The sequence below is a fragment of the Wyeomyia smithii genome, chromosome 3, assembly GCF_029784165.1.
Source record: "Wyeomyia smithii strain HCP4-BCI-WySm-NY-G18 chromosome 3, ASM2978416v1, whole genome shotgun sequence".
In the NCBI taxonomy this organism is placed as follows: Eukaryota; Metazoa; Arthropoda; class Insecta; order Diptera; family Culicidae; genus Wyeomyia; species Wyeomyia smithii.
The window spans coordinates 82,514,171-82,533,110 of NC_073696.1; the positions used below are offsets into that span (position 1 = coordinate 82,514,171).

An 18,940-nucleotide genomic window follows, 5' to 3' on the forward strand; every position below is an offset into this window, starting at 1 on the left:
AAAGCAATAAGATTTTAATCCATTGAAATTTCGAAAGAAAAAGCTACTCGCATCATGTAGGACCATACAGAACAAGACTTACAGCACTGTTTTGAAGAATTGAAAATTCATATGGAGCGTAGTAAGGATGAAGAAGGCATGTATATTGGAAGTTACAAAAACTAAATATGTATAAGCTCAAAATAAAATGTTTTATAGGCACAGTCTCGATATGTTATGGATATGGAAGAAATGAAGGAATGCAGGCTTTACTTTTAAGAGATCCAGACAACTACAAACGTTATCAACGAAAAGTTGGAATAACAAGATGCGGTAAAAAGTTTGTGTGAAAAAATACAGCGCACAGCTATACAGGTTTGACGGTGTGTATAAGGAAAATGTCACTTTTCTCTATTAGTAAACGCATAAAAAATGTATTTAGATCAATAAAAAGAAGCACTAGAAAAAAATTTGTTATTGCAATCCATGTGGTTGTAAGATAGGGCGTTGAATATTTTTACTGGGTATGCTCTCGAATGTCAACCTATCACAACTTGCAAATAATAACACAGTGCAACAATTTTTTCGCCTTGGCTTCTATGTATAACTTTTTAGGTATTTCAAAGCAAAAACCAATTTCCCCGAGTTTAAATAAATTTCACCTTAAGAGGCAAAAGTGGTGCCATTTTGAATTTTCGAGAATACGCAAATTTTGAAAAAAATTTCGACGCCATTTTGTTTCAAAGCCAAATTTTGAAATTATAGGAGTTTGTTAGCATTTTCTTACCCATCTTCAAAAAACAGATCTCAAATCGGACAAAAACTGAGCTCAAAACGGTGATTCTACGAAAACGGTTTTGACAATGTTTCAGTATATTTCACAAAGCGAAATAATACCCAGTATGTATGGGCATTAAAGAGTCGTATAAAAATTACGTAACGCATGAAGGGGAAGAGGGGTGTTGAGTCTGTGTTACTTATTGTTACGTAGGGGGAGAGGGGGTAGTAGAGTTACGTAACTGTGATGTTTGCTCTGAATTGAAAATTTCGGAAGGGGGTCTGGCTGATTACCGATACGTAATTTTATAATTTTAGGGGGGGGGGAATGTCATGTCGAACGTTATCTATCGTTACATAGGGGGGAGGGGGCTGAAATCTAGGTTTTTAGCGTTACGTAATTTGTGTACGACGCCTAATGGCGATGCGCTAATATCTGAAAGAGGAAGTCAAGTTATGTCTTGAAAAAGTCTCAGAAATCGATTGGCAGGTGTCTCATCCACGTAAAATGTCAGCAACAAGTCAATTTTGCCCCAATTCCCCTACAATAATATAATAGGTTTATCTCGACGTTTCCTTAACTTATTTGAAATCTGCTTAATGTAATATCAAGAGTGCAAGCGATACGGAAACATCGAGAATTAGTGTAATCTTCATTTATTTTACTGGACACTTTGAAATCCTTGCATATTCGAGCGTCTCCGCAGCGTGCAAATACTCACGCAAAACAAAAGTTTTAGGCAAAAATTCACACGGGTTGTGTGCAAAGCCACGACCGCGAGAATGACGTAGAACTACTTAACAAATTTCAACAGTGTGTGCAAACTGCAATGCTAGCATAAACCGATGAGAATAAAATATTTGTCCTGATAAGAACAATTTTCGAGATCGAAGTTTTTCGGTTCTAACGTTTCGATGTCACTTGAAGTGAACAACAACAACTCGTTAGGGATTTTATTTAATGTGTCAGATTCTCAGTTTTATCTGCCGCAGTTTTCGTTTCTCTTATCGTAACAAATCGTAATCGTATGTAGCTCTTATATAGCCCATGTTTATGTTGAAAGAGGTCACGCGTGTTTCGTAAATAGCTTCTCCTTTTTAAACGTTGTCTTCTTCCAGTTTAAATCATCGCAAGACTGATTGAATTGAATATTTCATGCTGGCAACCAGCGGAAAGGAACAACAGTCGAGCTTTCACACACGCAACAATATAACCCACATCATGTTGCGGCTTGGAACGTCAAGCATTTTCTTCTTTTCGCGTCCTGCCGGATGAAAACAGATAGCAGAAGATACAGCGTAATGTAGTTGGGACCATCCTTCCCACTATCCAATAGTAAGATGAATGATTCAATCGGAAGCATTGTTCATATAGCAAAATGAATCCATTCCCGGTTAAAAAAGTAAAATATTTTGACCTATCAGGAAACTGCGTTTCAACAAGGCTTAACAATTATCAATTGTACAATAATTCTAATAATCAAATAACAATTTTCTTTTTTTTTGCGTCTGCGTCAAACATCATTTTCTAGTTTGCCGCCAAGGATTTAACGCAAAATCCAACACTCAAAAACACCAAGAGCTCGCCGATCGGCCTCTTTCAACGTTCATGCTTCATGGCCGTAGAGGGCCACGGGAAGGATTAGTGTTTTGTAGAGTGCATGTTTAGTATGGGTTTGCAGCTGCTATCTGCCTTCTTATCTCACAGCTAACCTCGTTGTCACATGTCACTAGTGTACCCAGGTAAATAAATTCGTCGACTACTTCAGAAGTTTCCCATCAAACACCACCTCAGCACCAAAATCTGTCGGACTACCACGCTCTCTACCAGCCACCATGTTTTTCGTTTTGCAGAGTTAATGATGAGTTCTATTCTCGCAGCTTCCCTCCTGAGAGTTCCGAAGGCCTCTTCCACTGCAATGATGTCAATATCGTCCGCAAAACCTAGGAGCATGTGACTCTTCGTAATGATTCACGCCAGCTCTCCGTATAGCACCCTCCAATGCAATGTTGAACAATAAGTTTAACCATCTAACGTCACACAGGAGCCTGATATCTCACCGGCTATCCTGACTCATGATGTAGAGCCTTCAAAGGTGGCATATATCAGCCTAACAGTTTTGTTTAGAAACCATGTTCGAGCATATTTCGCCATAACTCATTTCTCTCAACTGTATCGTACGCTGCCTTAAAGTCTATGAACAGATGGTGAGTCTGCAAGTTGAACTCTCTCTTCTCTCTCGAGGATCTGTCGCGGGGTTAGCATTTGGTCCGTAGTAGAGCGTTCCCTTCGAAAACCACATTGATTATCGTCAACAAAGGCCTCCGAAAATGTCCTCAGTCTATGGAACAGAATATAAAAGAGAATTTTGTAAATGGTGATGAGAAGGGTTATGTCCCGATTATTACTACAGTCCAGGCGGTGGCCTTTCTTGTAGACCGGACATATGAGACCCTCCAAGCAGTCCGAGGATAACTTTTCATCGGACCACACACTGAAGAGGTCGGCTGGAATGCCGTCCTTACCAGCTACCTTGCAGTTCCTCAGCTCTTTCACTGCTTTCTTCACCTCGTACATGAATGGTGGGTCCACAGCTATGCCGTCATCCTCAATCACCATGCTGCTCCTTTCTACTACGCTGTTTTTTTCACCATTCAACAACACACTAAAGTGTTCTTTCCAACACCTGGCCGCCTCCGTTCTATCGGTAATCAGGTTACCCTCCCAATCGTTGCCATGACATGACAAGAGCTGACACGTTTCAGTTCCTGATACGCTGTGACGAGTCATAGCCGTGGCTAACATGTGAACTCTGGCGCGGTTCATTTCATCCGTCGCTCACTGGCTCTCAGCGTTTGCCGCAAGTATACCCAACACTTCTCCCGCCGTGGTGCTGAATGTACTGTGGATATGCCTCCACTATTCATTCAGGCTACCACCAACTTGATCCTCGATCCGCTCATCAACCTTCTGCAGGTACTCTGTAGCCACTTCTCCAGTTGATAGCCGCTGGATGTTCAACTGTATCCTCCTTGTCGTCCTGGATTTCAACACGTTGGACAACCGGGCGCAAATCTTGGATAGCACAAGATAATGATCCGGATCAACGTTTGGTCCTCTAAACGACCTCACGTCTGTAAAGCATGTACTAGAAGAAGCAAATATTTACTATTTTTGGGGCTGCGATACCTAGTCTCGCGACGAGGCTGCCGTCTTAGATATAGCTGTCGAGGCACTGCGTTTCGTGATTCAGCCGCTCTCTTCGAGTCAAAAGCTGTTGTACTCCGCCCTAACATAGGGTTCGAGCTGCGTACGATCCATCTTTCTAGTCAACATGCGACGATAGTTTCCACCGGTGGTTGGTTATCTGATCTCCGCCAAGGTTATTCGAATTCCGGTCGGCACCTCGTGGAGTTTGGGACAGGAGTTTCTGGACAGAGGTAGATGACCACAATAGGGTCTCAAATGACACGTGCCCAGCCATTAACCAACCACATGCTACCAACCTACATACCACCTATCTCACAAAAGTCCGTTGCTTCGCCGCTCTGGTTAAACTGGGCCTTACCACCACGGACTTTCCACACCTTTGCGATAGAACTTCTGCGGGTCGTATTTCCACCATTTGACGTAGAACTACGTCTCTCAGGGAATTCTCTAACTCGATCGTCAAATTATTATACCTAGTTGATTTGGAGTTCATCCTTTGGGCTGTATACAAGCCTACTTCTGCTCAAACTAATCATTTCACTAGTGGATAGTTGAAAGGACGGTCCCAACTAGTAGTAGCTGGTAGTAGCAGCAGATAGCAACAGCGGTGGCGTTAACGACAGTGGATACCAGCAGCGTTAGGGATAGCAGCCGACTTGCCAGTTCTACTGTTGGCTTGAACAAATCATTATACTAGCAGATGGTGGGACAGACGTCTACTTCCTTTGGTGAAGCTTCGTCTTATTTTTGGCAAAAACACAAGCTGTATGGATTCTGGCTATCAAAATACGCCGGTCGTCTAATTTTCAGTGTTGAAGCTTCGTGTGTTGTCAGAGTGCTTTATTACCATTATAATAATGGTTATAATGTTCTGATGAAAAGTACTTCTAGTAATATTTACCAGTAAATATTTTATGTAAGCTAGAGAATGAAAGTAACCCACCCAACTTAACACTAGGTGCTTTCACAATGCTACAGTGAAGAAAAAAAATCTCTACAGTTTAGTATTTCATGGTTCGTTAGACAATGTCGATTACCCCATTAATCTTATTGTAATGTGGCTATTTGTTGTTTTCTCATGAAATCCATTTCTTGTTTTATATATACATTAGACTTGGCATTTCATTCTAGTTTAAAACCTTGTTTTTTTTTCTTCATCTAATTAAAACCTTGTTATCTGTAACTGTTCTATGCTGAAAAAAAAAATTAAAATTATCGTGGTAGCACAGAGATGCAACCAGCATCATAGCCTATTTCAAATTGAACAACTATTGTACTTTTAACAGCCAATCAACAAAAAGCCTCAAGTAGTTCTACGTCAACCTTGCGGTCGTGGCTTTGCATACAACACCTCTGTTATTTGTTTTTTTTTTTTGCACACAGACTTTGCAGCCGAGTAAAGTATACTGGACAATTGCGAGGCTAGCAATACGATCCATTGATACTACTAACAGTCTTTCCCGAGCCAGGCCTGAACATACGATATCCGGCTTGTTAAGCCAACCTCGAGATCAGCTATAACCATTATTTTATAACATTGGCCAGATGTCTAATTTCGAATTTTAGTTGAAGCGCTGAGGGACCTAAAAGCTATTTTTTCTATTCTTTTTATAATAGTGTCAAAAAAATTTTTTAAACAGTATTGTCTTCTGAGCAACACATACAAAGAAAAAGCACTGATTACAGCAGGACTTTACCGTAATTTCAATGGATTAACGTTCGATGATTGATCTTTGAAAAAAACCATTTACATGCTTTTAGAAAGTTTTACATGCTTTTAGTGCAGTATAAATGCAAAAAAAAACTTAAGCGAATAACGAACTAGTTCGTAAAAATAAGCACTTTCGGGAATTTAAATATGAATCTAATGTAACCAATAAAATTTTGATTATGATGTTCGGATGTTCAAAAATTCCTGCGTATTATTTCGAAGCACTAACTAATTTTGTTTGACAGTCTCCAATACAATTATTATAATTAGGATTCAATGTTTAGCATTCGGAAAGTGATCAATTAGAGTACATTATTCGAACAGACCCGCGAAATAAAATGAGATAGAATTAAGTAGGAAAATTGATTCTATTATACTTTAACGGATGATGAATCTAGAATAATTTACCCAAAATACGTAGAGGAAGATTCAAATCACATATTATTTTTATTCTATCATTTCCACAGTCCCCAACATGTATGACTTTCTGTTATCGCCCCTATGGTATTGTACATTCCACATCAAAGGCCCATCATTATCATCAACCAACACAGCAGCAATAGATTTACGGCACAAAAACGGCTGCCGGAAATTTTCTTCAAGCCGTCAGTCAGCCCTTTCTCAAACAGCCATCATCAGTCATCCCGTGTAATTAATTGACACGTTTTAAGTTAAATTTATATGGTCTAACACTCGTCGCAGCTTAAGCAGAAAGTTCTGCGACCGGCAAAGCCTGCGCTAAACGACCGAAAGAGAGGAAATATGCTGAAGGATCTCATTGCGGCAGCCGAAGCCGTGACACCAGAAAAGTGTGCCGGATGTGGAATATCTATAAGAGACAGGTAAGTGGCAGTTTTGGCGTCGAACATTTACCTTCTGAAAAAAAAAATGGTTGGTTGTTTTTTAACAGTTCAGACTTTTTGGCAATTAATTATATGGAATCCAGATCGTAATCTACCTCATTGTCGATCTGTTACCTCGATTAAATTAAATGTAGAAAAAAAAGTTTCAGCTAACCATATCGGAAGGAGATAATCATTATTCTCATGATTTGATTTTTTTCACTTTAATAGCCAAAAATATCTAACTTAGAAGAAATACGAACGAAATATTTCCAAATGCAATAACCTTTCGCAATTTGGCAAACGAAGATTAATTCCCGTTCACATTTTTAAACGTTTCGATCTTCCATATCGATTTAAACGAAAACATAACCATTTATGGCGCAACATAATTGGTGCAAACTAATTTGTAAACGGTTTACTGTTACACCTTACCACTTTCAGATACTATTTGCTGGTAGCTGACCGAGCCTGGCACAACCAGTGTCTGCGGTGCTGCAAGTGCCTGGCCAACCTGGAAACGGAACTGAGCTGCTACGCCCGGGAAGGCAACATCTACTGCAAGGATGATTACTACAGGTGAGTGCCGAGGGGACCGCCGACACGAACGTATGTAACGAATCCCAAAAATTCCACAACGACGAACATCAAACGGCACTTGATGGCTGGTGACCAAGCGTGGATCGCGAAACCGACCATTCCTGTATTGTTGTTGTTGTTGTTGTCATTTTTTTATCATACTCCCAAGGGTTGTCCACCCATTTCTGATCGGTAATTTTTTTGCCGCCTTATATCTATAATATTGAACCGTCGTTTGTTGTGACCGGCACCGTAAATGTCTGTTTTGCGTAAATGACGACAGGAAAAGCGTTTCAAATATGCCATAACCGTTGGAATGAAAATAGTAATTGCCGCATGAAAAGCTGATGTAAATTGTTGTCAGTATGCCCAGGGAGGGGCGGGAGGTTTGTTATGGCTGAAGATGGCTTCAAGATGGCTGGTTTGCTGGCTGAAAATATCGCGCAAAATAACAAACGATAACTACACGCATTTTCATGCGCCATTTGCACACACCTTACAATTATCGCTAATTACGGTGCTGCGTGTAGAAAAAAAAGACTGTAAGTTGCATTGTTATTAAAGGTTTTGTTGTTTTCGTTGCTTTCGAGCTCTTTCAATGTCGACGTATCATCATTGTCTGCATACAACCTCGAGGAAAATCAGTTGCTAGGAATTGATGCACTTGTTCGATGTAGTTACGCTCCTTTTTACTTCTCTAGCTGGAACATGGTGTAAGAACTAATTTAATTTTTTACGCAAGCCACATTTCTTTCACATGTATGTACTAATTGGTATCGAATACTGTTTTTCCCCATCCGGTTGATTGGTTAATAATAGAGGAAAACCCTCGTGAGCAACGTTGTGCTATTCAAGGATTAAACGATAATGATATTCATGGTGAGTGCCGTTGTGCAATCAAATTGTTAGCAGCTATTTTATTCACATCATCCGGAGTTTGATTGATTGTTTGCCTATAATAAGTTATTTCGCCATCAAATAATAACTAAAGTTATTCGCGGTTGCAAGTGCTTATAAAGTTATTGACTTAGAGCTTTTGATGATACGAAAAAAATAACGACGTAGCAATTAGGAGTTCATTATTTCAAATGAATTTTAGTTAATTATTATAATTTGTGGTGGGTATGGTTTTATATGAGTATACCAATGCAGTTTGAGAAATGAAAGTATAATTTGTTTCTTATACTCTGAGTAATTATTTAATATTGCAAATTCGTGAAAATTAAAAAATGATCAACACTAGAATTCTGCAACATAAATATTTTTTCGTGCATTAGCTCAAGAGGTATTTCGCGAAAGATGACGGAAAACAAAATGATAAAATAATAGATAACTTTGCGAAAATAGGCTATTTTTATTATTTTAATTTCTACAATATAAAGTTGTTTCGTTGAGATCATCACCGCTTGATTTTATTTATGTTGGATAATCGACAGTTTTCACCGAAAACTGTCGATTATCCAACATAAATAAAAAAAAAAAAACAATATAAAGTTTCGTTATATTGTCTAAGTTTAATAGTTCATTTGTACATTCATTCATTTGTTCATGTATTCTTTTTATTTGTTCGTTTGTTCAATTGTTTATTTGTTCATTCAAGTTCAGCAATGTTTGACCGATAAATAGTTAATGGGTTCGACAATGATGGCAACTTAGGTCACGGGTTTCTTCTAAACACGTTTTACTTTGTCTAGGCCGACGTTTCAAGGATATATTTTCTCGTCCTCTGGGCAAAAACAAAACAAACGAGTCAAAAACCGGGTCGAAAAACACAACTTCGTTATGAGGCACTTCTAAATCATGACCGATTGAGCTGAAATTTTGCATAGATGTTTTTTGGGTCAATAAACAAAATATACATACGGTTTTTGAAATTCGATGATCAATTTTTTTCCATACAGTCATTGCCACACAAATTTCCACTGATTCCTGAATTTAAACCATAGTAAAAACTTGCTCAGTAACGTTCAGAAATAGTTATCTGACTCATCAGTCAGTGGAATCTCGCGAATGCTTAGCCTTGCTCGATGAATCACAACCCTCATGTGCGGCAAGGAAGCCGTAGCACTGTAACAAATTTTGTTTACTCCCCAAGAATCGTATCGCCAAAGACCCTCAAGCAAAAGTGAACTTCCAAGAAAGCAACTCCCATAAATCGGTTCGCACTTTCTCATTCGTTTGGAGAAAATTGCAACAGAGACAAAGCGGAAAAACACACCCTTTATGTATGTTTCACAGTCACAGTTTTGCGCCAAGTTTTTTTCATACAATGTTCTTGGAACCGATATCCTTTACGGCGAAGAGGTGTAACGATTCGTCCCAAAAGAGAAACCGAATCCACGGTGCTCCCACAGACCGTTATTATAAAATAAAATGCACCAAAGAATCTGAGTACGCCACTGGTCAAAATTTCAAAATCATCGTACGGTACTTTTTTGAATTATGCCCTTTTGAAGGTCGTAAAGTACCAAAAAGTGATATAAAAACGACGAAATACTTGTTGTCAAGCACGTTTAACAACCACCATTTTATGAAATAATTTCAAAAATAGTTTCTACATATTCCAAGTATTATATTTCAAGACATTTACAATTGGTGAAAAGATTTATAAGAAAATTCCACAGTGCACAGTGGTCTGAATTCGAAAAATCGTGATCGCTTTAGATTTGACTGTAAAATGTTGATTTTATGTACTCAATGTCTTCAGCAAAATTGTTTCAAAGAACAAGGCCTTATTTTTGGCAGTTTCATTTTTCGATCAATCCACCTAACAATTAGGTAAAAATAATATTTTATCTAATTTTAAATATTCCAAATTGCTTCCTTCAGCATAGTTGTGGAGAAATTTAAAAGAAAAACAATTGCTTAATACTGCGATGTCCTATCTGTACGTTGGACACGACAAAATAGAGTTTTTTGTGGGACACCCATTCCTTAAAATCAGTTTTTTGTCTATAATTTTGTCTATAATGGTCAAAACATAATAGAAAAGTAATATTTTGAAAACTTTTTAGATTTTTTTTTCACAGAGTATATTTTTTATATACTTTTTTATGTAAAAATATTTTTAATTCCCCATAGAGTGCTCTATAGGAATATAAAAGTATTTCTACAGCCAAAATGGTTTGTTTGATTGACATAGTGTCTTCGGAAAAATTGTAGATAATAATTTTGTTCTTCTAAAAAAAATGTTTTCCTCAAAAAAAAAAAATTGAATTTTTTTTTTTCAAAAAATCATAACTTTTTTTCCTGATTTCTCTCTGATCGGGCCAATTGCAGTGTTCAGGTAAACTTTTGTAGTTTTTATATACAAAAAATTAGATTTTTAAAACATGAGCTTTTTAGATAATTATTTTTAATTTTGATTTTAGCTTTTTTTCGCAAAAAAAATATGTGTATTTTTTCGGAAAGACATATTTACTATCAACAACTTTACCGAAGACAGTTTTATTCCTAAAATATTTGAAATCATCAATACCTTCTCAAAAATAGCATTTTTCAATAGCTTCTCAAAAATGAGTCGTGTTCCAAAAAATTAAACAAATAGCACAAAATGGCATCTCTTGCCTATAGAAACATCTAGGTATGCAAAGTGTCAGCCAAATCAAAAATGGTCGATTTAATTGATTGTCCGTTTTTGTGGGATTGCTCACCTTCATAAGGGCATTACTCAAGAATGTACCGTACGATGATTTTAAAATTTTGACCAGAGATTCTGGACGTCATAACGAATCAAATGGTGTACTCAGATTCTTAGGTGCATTTATTTTATAATAAAGGTCTGCATGCTTGTCGTTTCTCCTCAGAAAACCTCTAGAGTGCAGGAGAAAATCTTGCACTGCGAAAACAACTACTCTCACACTAAAGAGCTAATCAACGCCATGTGAACGACTGACGATTTTTATCTGGTGAGCTTCCTGAAAGCACCGCGGTGAAATTTGAAATCTCTCCCTTGCGAGACAACGAACCATGGTATACTTTCACGCACAACACGGACATCAAAATAATAAGCAAAATAATATCGATTATTTCTGAGCATTAATGGTAATTCGCTAATATCTTAAAGTGGTAGACAAATTATATCTTATTTTGAGTAAAAATGTCTTAGAAATCGAATGGTAGGTGTCTGATCTACGTAAAATGTCAGCAAAATGTCAGTTTTGCCCCAATTCCCCTACAATACAAAGTATGTTTATCTGCTGACATTTTACGTAGATCAGACACCTACTATTCGATTTCTGAGACTTTTTTACTCAAAATAAGATATAATTTGACTACCACTTTAAGATAATAGCGAATTACCATTAATGCTCAGAAATAATCGATATTATTTTGCTTTGTGAAATATACTAAAACTATGCCAAAACCGGTTTCGTAGAATCACCGTTTTAAGCTCAGTTTTTGTCCGATTTAAGATCTGTTTTTTTTTTCAAAAGATGGGTAAAAAGATGCCAATATGTGGACAAACTCTTAGAATTTTGATATTTGGTCTTAAAACAAAATGGCGTCGAAAAAACATCAAAAATTACCGATTTCTCAAAAACTTAAAATGGCGCCATTGTTGCACCTTAAGTTGAAATATGTTCAAACTCGGGGAAATTTAGTTTTGCATAAAAATACACAAAAAAATTATATAGAAGCCAAGGCAGAAAAAAGTCAATTTTTGTTGCACTGTGTAATCAATGAAAGTTCCTTATCGAAGGACACTATTCCAATCACCCTGAACCGTTTAAGCAGTTTGCATCCGGAATTTACGCGGTTTTTTACGCGGCACGTATCCCCCGCGTAAAAAGCGACTTTAGTGTATATTCATCTCATACAATATGAAAAAACACAATTGAAAACAGGAAAAAAACACATAATCTTCTTGAACCAATCTGATAATCCAAGGAATGGATTCTTATTAGTTCACTTTAGATTCCTCATAAAGTATAATCCCCAAAAACTCACTTGAAAGCACTAAATTTGATATTATAGTCAAGCATCTGCACTCGAAAACTCATTTGATTCAATCACCTACCTCAGAAAACAAAATCCGCGCATCGTTCTATACGGCTACAACGGGACTCGTTCAGCAGCCAACCAAAGTTTTTTTCATCACTAGCGGACCACTTTTTATTTTAATCCATCAACAAAATCACTCACTACACTAAGAATGCTTTAATCTTTGAATTGTTCACCTCAAATTTCCTGAAACAAGCTTGACTTAGCAGAAACATATGAGATGAATTTCTACAATTCCTAAATTTCAACTGTATGTATTTTCATATGTTTTCACTGCGTTGAAGAAAATCAAAAGTTGCCAAATCAGTTTCTGTTAATACGAAAAATCATACTGAAAATGTTGAATTATTCCGACATAATTGACATAAATCTACAACACTGTAGTGGTTACCTAGGTTACCAATTTTGGACGTAAACAATTGCAGCGGATATCTAGGTAACCTGCTACGACGGGCTGCGGCTACGTTCATTCATGATAATGTGATTCATTCATGATTGACAGTGTGATGAATATGGAAATGGAAGCGTTGTGAAAAATGGTTTGTTTTACAAAATTCAGGATAAATCTAGCTAATTTTACTTAATATACAATGCTGAACGATTCCATAAGAGCACGTAAGCATATTTAGTTTATTTGTTCAATGATTTCGTGAAAATTACGTGTTTAATCCGTGCATTCTTCGTGAATATCGGCATAATGAGATTAATAATGGAGCAGTTCCGCTATCAGAAAAACACAAAGGTAAACTCTGACCGATGAACCGATGACCTAAACGTGCCGTTGAATGCGGAATGTCCTTTAAACAAGCATTCGCCGTTTCCCAATTTCTTACGTTATTAATTCATATATTGTTATTAATTCTACGACAAACGGTGAAAATTCAACTGTTTTGAATGCATAAGTGTGTCACGTGTTATGGAACAACATTCATTCTACCCACACGTGTCCATTTTAGCCCCAAAAAACTGCTCTTAAAAAAGCTCATAAAAGCCTAAAAAATTTATATTTAAGTACTTATTCTTGTTTATTGTATCAACCATTAGTGGCTCAGTTAATGTGCGTTATCGACTCATGGTTGTAGTGTTAAATGGCTTAGGGTGTCAATTTTATCACTGATTCCCTTTTCCCCTGCTCGTAAAAAGCGTAACTTTTCTTCAGCAAAACAAAGATAAGATAAGATAAGATAAGACAAGCGAACTTTTCTTCAGCAAAACAAACTTCGAGGGGTTGCTTCCAAATTACGAAACACTTAAGGGGGAAGAAAGGGAGTGTGAAGCAATTTCATTTTTCATGAAATTGATATATAAATAAGCGATCAAAAATGCGTTTCTTGTGTTACGTAATTTGTAAACATTTGTAAACCCAAAGTCGAAATCCCCACTCACATAGGTAGTAACAACGAATAAAAAATTGAGTACTATACATTACACACAGACATCCTGCGGACTCAGTATATTGCGTTGCTTCGAAATGGCCGCGCATCATGCGTAAAACTGTTCGAAGCACGATTTCGAGCTCTCCTGGTAACAGCGATAGTACGGAAGGCTAAACTTGGCTGCTCTGTCGCTTGTCCGTGTCCTGCTTGTTTCCTCGATGTCATCTTAATTCACTTCGCGCGCAGCGTTTGTCTTTATACCTAGAAAAACGCTTAGTGCAACTCAACCTTTTTTACTTTCTTCCATTATACCGTGTGCGTGGCCCCATCCACTTGTCGCGTTAGTTCCCTCCGTAGATATTTAAGATAATCGCATGGACTTATTTCATCTCATCATCATTCGTTTGTCCATTGACTTTCGCGGGATTTGGGTGTCTATTTTAAAATTGGTTCCAGTTCAAATTCGGTCGGCGAGCAACCAAACTGAACCATGTGCCATAAACATCGATTGGCATCGGCGATCAAAATTTCACCACCCCGTAAGTTTTCGGTAAGCTAGTACAGAGAATTTTTGCTATATCACAGTGAACTATTCAAATGATTTAATTTTTTCATGAAAGATAAATTATTAGTTTTCACATCCACTTGTGTTAAAAACTCTTTTTTTTTTAAATGGCGCTTGGTTCGGTCGCACGCCGACCAATCATTCTTCGTGTTTCCTGTGATTCCGTTCCTACTACGTGGGTGGTAACCGTAGAGGAAGATATACAGTTAGTCCTAAGACTGCTAACGCCACGGCCAGTACCCGTAAATTATGCGGGTTGGTATAGGAGTACCTACCGATATGGCGTCTGCAATGTACCCTGCTGTGGAAGTGTTGGAGTTCGTGGGGAACGCTGCCAGAGATAATAGAAGATTCATATGCAAACAATTATTCATTGCTTTGTCTCGTTCTGTTGCTTAACACGATCGCAATTGGCAATCGCGTTCATGATAGATAGGACATTCCAGTAGCGCGGTGAAAGAGGGTACGAAATGAACCAGTAACTTCCACAAATTCATGGCAGCTTAGAAGCTTGTTTTCCATTTTGTAAATATTTGAACGGTTTGTAACTGTCACGGACTCTGTGCTCATTGAAGCTTTACTGGAAAATTTTCTCAAGGAGTCTAGTCTAGTCTAGTCTACACTTGAAAGGATCCTGGAAAATGATATCCACCATTTGAAAAAAACGATTTTCATACATTTTTCTTGTCAACGGCCAGGCCTACTGTGTCGCGCAATATAATACAATATTATCTAAGCACGTGGACAATCCGTACCAGTGCCTTAGAATATCAATGTTTATTCATGAGTAAATGAATTGAATTAATCTCAGTGTCAGCACATTTATTCTCTGATGCAACTCAGTAATTTATGTTCATTGCGACGATGCATGAATATCGTTTTTCATATTCAATGACAGATCAGTGGAATGAATATCAAAGGCCTCGTAATGATATTCAAAGAAGCTTTGGTGATTATCAATCCAAGTAGTGCAAATCTGTTCAGACGCTGTATACTGCCCAGTGAGGTATAAATGGTCAAATAAGGTTGATTTTGATTTTCACTATTTTGATATGATTTTCATTTTTGACGATCAAAATATCAACACGAGTGTTGAAGTTTATCTTGTCGGTGTTCATCGGTTGTTTGGTATCATGAATATCAACGGTCGCATGGGTAGTATGATTATCCATAAGAAGACGGCTGAAAATCGCTGCTTTTGAATATCATGACAGTGAATATTCTCAGCACTGATCCGTACCAACCGATCCGTATGTAAGAAGTAATATAATTGGTTGGGAGTGACAAATCTAAGAAAGTACACTCCTTTGTTGGCCAATCTCCTGGGATGGAACAGAGGTATTTCCTCCTTATGTTCGGGTTTGGAAACCAAGGATATAGCCACATCTGTTCAACTGAAGAACCAAAAACGAGACAAAATCTCTTTATTTAAGGTATCGACATCTAGCGGTAGAGAGAATGCATTTTACACTCGAAATTTCATTACGCTTATATTCCATTTATTCAACAAAAGGACTGTATGAGCCCTCGCCGCTTTTTCATCGAGAGAATCCTTTGTTCTCCCCGGTACTGGTATAGCGAGAGTGCCTTTTCATGATAAACGTACAGTACCACCCGCATACGCGCAACGGTTTTTATGTAGATTTATTTTTAATTAATTTCCTTGTTGCCCAAGTTGAAAACTGAATATCTTGACTAACGACAATCATTTTTTCACATTGTACCTAATGTCGTAAGCAGTGCTGGTACAGCGCGTCTGATATGCATTTCTAGCAATGTTAGGTATATAAAATGTTTGAAAGGTTGAAAGGTTTTTAGTTTATTGACGTTGATTGTGAATTGTTTCTGAATTTCCACTTTAAAGATTTCTTGAATGCGATCCTGTCTTAACTTGATTTTGATAGATTTAACTATTCAAGATCGCCTTTTTGCCTGGTCATTAAAGCTAAAAAATTGTTTTTTGGTGCATGTTCAAACTATTGGAGCGAACTGTTCGAACGATGCACTGTAAACTTAATTTAGGATGGAACAGCAAAAAATTAATGCGAAAACTTGAGCACCGATTTGCTGCAGAGTTTTGTTCGAAGTTGCATATCTGTTCTGTGATATAGCGCCTTTACTCGCTTCAACTGTTAAGGGCTATTCCTACTGCTTCCGCTCCGGGACCGGGCCGGGACCGGGCCGTGGCTGTTCCGTGTGTCGTCCGGGCTCGTTTGAGATTGATTGCATGCGTTCTTATGAACGCATTCACACCGACGCGCCGTGCCCAGACTGGGGCAGCGTTGAGTTGCCGTCGTGCTGCCGCAGTGCGAGAGAAAAACTATCGTTGCCGACGATACTTTGTGTTGGCCGGAGAGTGCACGGAAGGCACTCGGGTGGACGCGTGTATGTTGTAGTGACAATTTCGCGCGGAGTGAACTGCGGTATGAAAAAAAGAGGAAGACGTTCTTTCACATACACACATCAACATTTCTCAGCCAGAGCGCAGCGCAGGCACGGTTCAAGCACGGCGCAGTGTAAATGCATGGAATGTCCCGGACACGGCCCGGTCCCTGAACGGAAGCAGTGGGAATAGCCCTTTACGGTTGGAACTTGAGTACTAACTCTGGTCCTAGCATTTTTAGCTTATGGTTATAGTGTCATTACTCGCTCTCTAAAAGGAATATGAATTAGGAAATAAATTTGAGTTCCATTTAAACTAAGATTTTGTTTTTATCCCCTGTTTCTTAAGCAAAATTTATTGCTCTCCTCGCTTGTGAACGATCACATGGAACGAACTCACCATCCAGGATTCCGTTCTTGTCGACGTTTGCCCTTGACGGACCTAAACTGCCACTGAAATCGAAACCATCCTTTTTTCGAAAATTTTCTCAAGAAGTATCCAAAAACGATACAATATGGCAAAAGACGGGACGGTAAAAAATGGTCCTAAAAACGGTACTGTCCCGTTCAAAACGGGACGTCTGGTCAGCCTAAATAGAACGAGAATCTTCGTGCAAGTGGCAATTCGCAATGACGAGAAACTGAACGAGCTTCTATCCGGCGTCACTAATTGCCCAAGGAAATGTTTATTAGAATATCCAAGCTGTTCTGCCTTCGAAGAAAACACGGAAAAAGGCACAATTCGATTGATTCCCAGCTTTGAAGACAATTAATTCAACCGTCCTGCGTTTACTATCAATAGGAAAAATCAATGCGATTCTTGATTTAGCCATACTTTAAAAAGTCAATTATTAGCGTACATACATACTTACCTACTTAGCACAATAATAAATATGCAGCCTGCGATCAATTTTTTGAACGAGTTTATCAACTTCTCATGCGAACGTGCCTATAATAAAACTTAATATTTGTACCCATAACCCCATAAACTAAAAATCGCATTGATAATATAAAAGCGTTCATTCGTGATGTTGAGAAATTTGCATCAGTTGTGTTGTTCAACAGTTCCGAGTTGCACAAATCAAATTCCATGTGGGCTATTCAATGGAGAGTTATTTGATTTGAACAAATAATAGTAGACTTTATTTCTCATTAATGAAACATTCTCAACAAAGCATTTGTTAATACCAACTTGACGAACAACTGTGATATGTAACAGCTTATTAAGCTGTAGTTTAGCCGAAATCCTTTAAATAGCAGCTTTTTTACAAGCTATAAATCAACAAAATTGTTTGCCGGAGAGTGTGCGTATTCTTCGTCAGTTATACGGTCGTGACTTGTGTGAAACCTCCTACTATTCCAGTTTGAGCACTACTAAAATCTGTGTTTACCAGTGTACTCATTGCGTTATACTCTTCGTGTAAACCATACCCAAGCAGCAAAATATGTTTCGATTATGAACTTTTTGCCTCACAGCAACAAATTCTCATGCGAAACTAAGTTGCAGTTACATCTCAGTTTCTTGACAAAAAAAGTGCAGGAGGCGGAGCCAATTGCAACATTTTTGTTGTTTCAACACAAGTTTCAAGAATGAAACCGCAATGTGTATGAACTTATGCATGGAATTTGATAACAACATGGTAAATGCTGCATAATAAAATTTTCGCTACGAAGGTGCATTGAACTAGGGCGCAATAGAAATAGTAAGATTGTCAATTGGCAAATGGTCAGAATGGAAAAAGATTGTCTGTATAGCGATTTATCTTTGAGTATTTCCAGAAATTTGATGAGGATTCAACTCCAGTTATCAATTTCTATTCAATTCTCTCGTTTTTACTATTTACGTCATTTGCTGTAGAAGCACTTGCAAGTTTATGGCTCAGTTTCAAATTTCGCTTCCCTTATAAATTTTGATTCTTCAATTCATCAGCACCTCAGCGTGATTAACAAATTCAAAGCAATTTATCTCATATCGTTTTAGAGTCCCACACGTTTTGGACGACTTCTAGTCCAAGTACGCAAAAGTTACAACGCAGTAAATAACTTCATCTCAAAAACAAATATAAGGCGAACGATCGAGCATAAGTTGCAATTACATGGCTTCAGAACCTGACAGCAACTTTTAGAAGTATTGTTGTGTGTTTGTTTTGTGTATCTCGCAAGCATCACGTTGGCAACCTATATGCTCCACCCACTAGATCTATTCAGTGAAGGTTAGGTTTTCAAATGCCGTTTACATGTTTCAACAACAAATCCAACCACGCGAATGACGTTGTTGGTGTAAAGTTTTACGAAGCAGCGATGCAACTTTAGTTGTTGCTTGTTTCTTTACAATTTCATCGTAGTAACAAAAAAGGTTTCTTAAAACCTCGGAATTTCATTAGTGCAACAAATGATCACAATTTATTTTTTATTATGTTTCAATTGTTGCTTGGGTAATTGCTTATACTCTGTTGAATCATTCGTGCAATAGCGCTACAGTACATGAGCATTAGGGCATGATTGACCGCCCGC

The 18,940-nt window shown here is 37.9% G+C and overlaps 1 protein-coding gene across 4 annotated transcripts in view; it reads left to right on the forward strand.

Moving 5' to 3' along the window:
• LOC129731927 (LIM/homeobox protein Lhx9-like) overlaps positions 1-18,940 on the forward strand; it is a 67,417-nt gene that overhangs the window by 16,857 nt on the left and 31,620 nt on the right. For 2 of the 4 annotated variants that reach the window (XM_055692317.1, XM_055692319.1), the window contains exons 2-3: positions 6,146-6,520; positions 6,965-7,099. In XM_055692317.1, the coding sequence (XP_055548292.1) occupies positions 6,441-6,520; positions 6,965-7,099 (215 nt within the window). In that variant the 5' untranslated portion in view covers positions 6,146-6,440. Of the gene's footprint in view, positions 1-160; positions 363-6,145; positions 6,521-6,964; positions 7,100-18,940 lie in introns of those variants that run through there. The other 2 variants (XM_055692318.1, XM_055692316.1) reach the window with 2 other exon arrangements.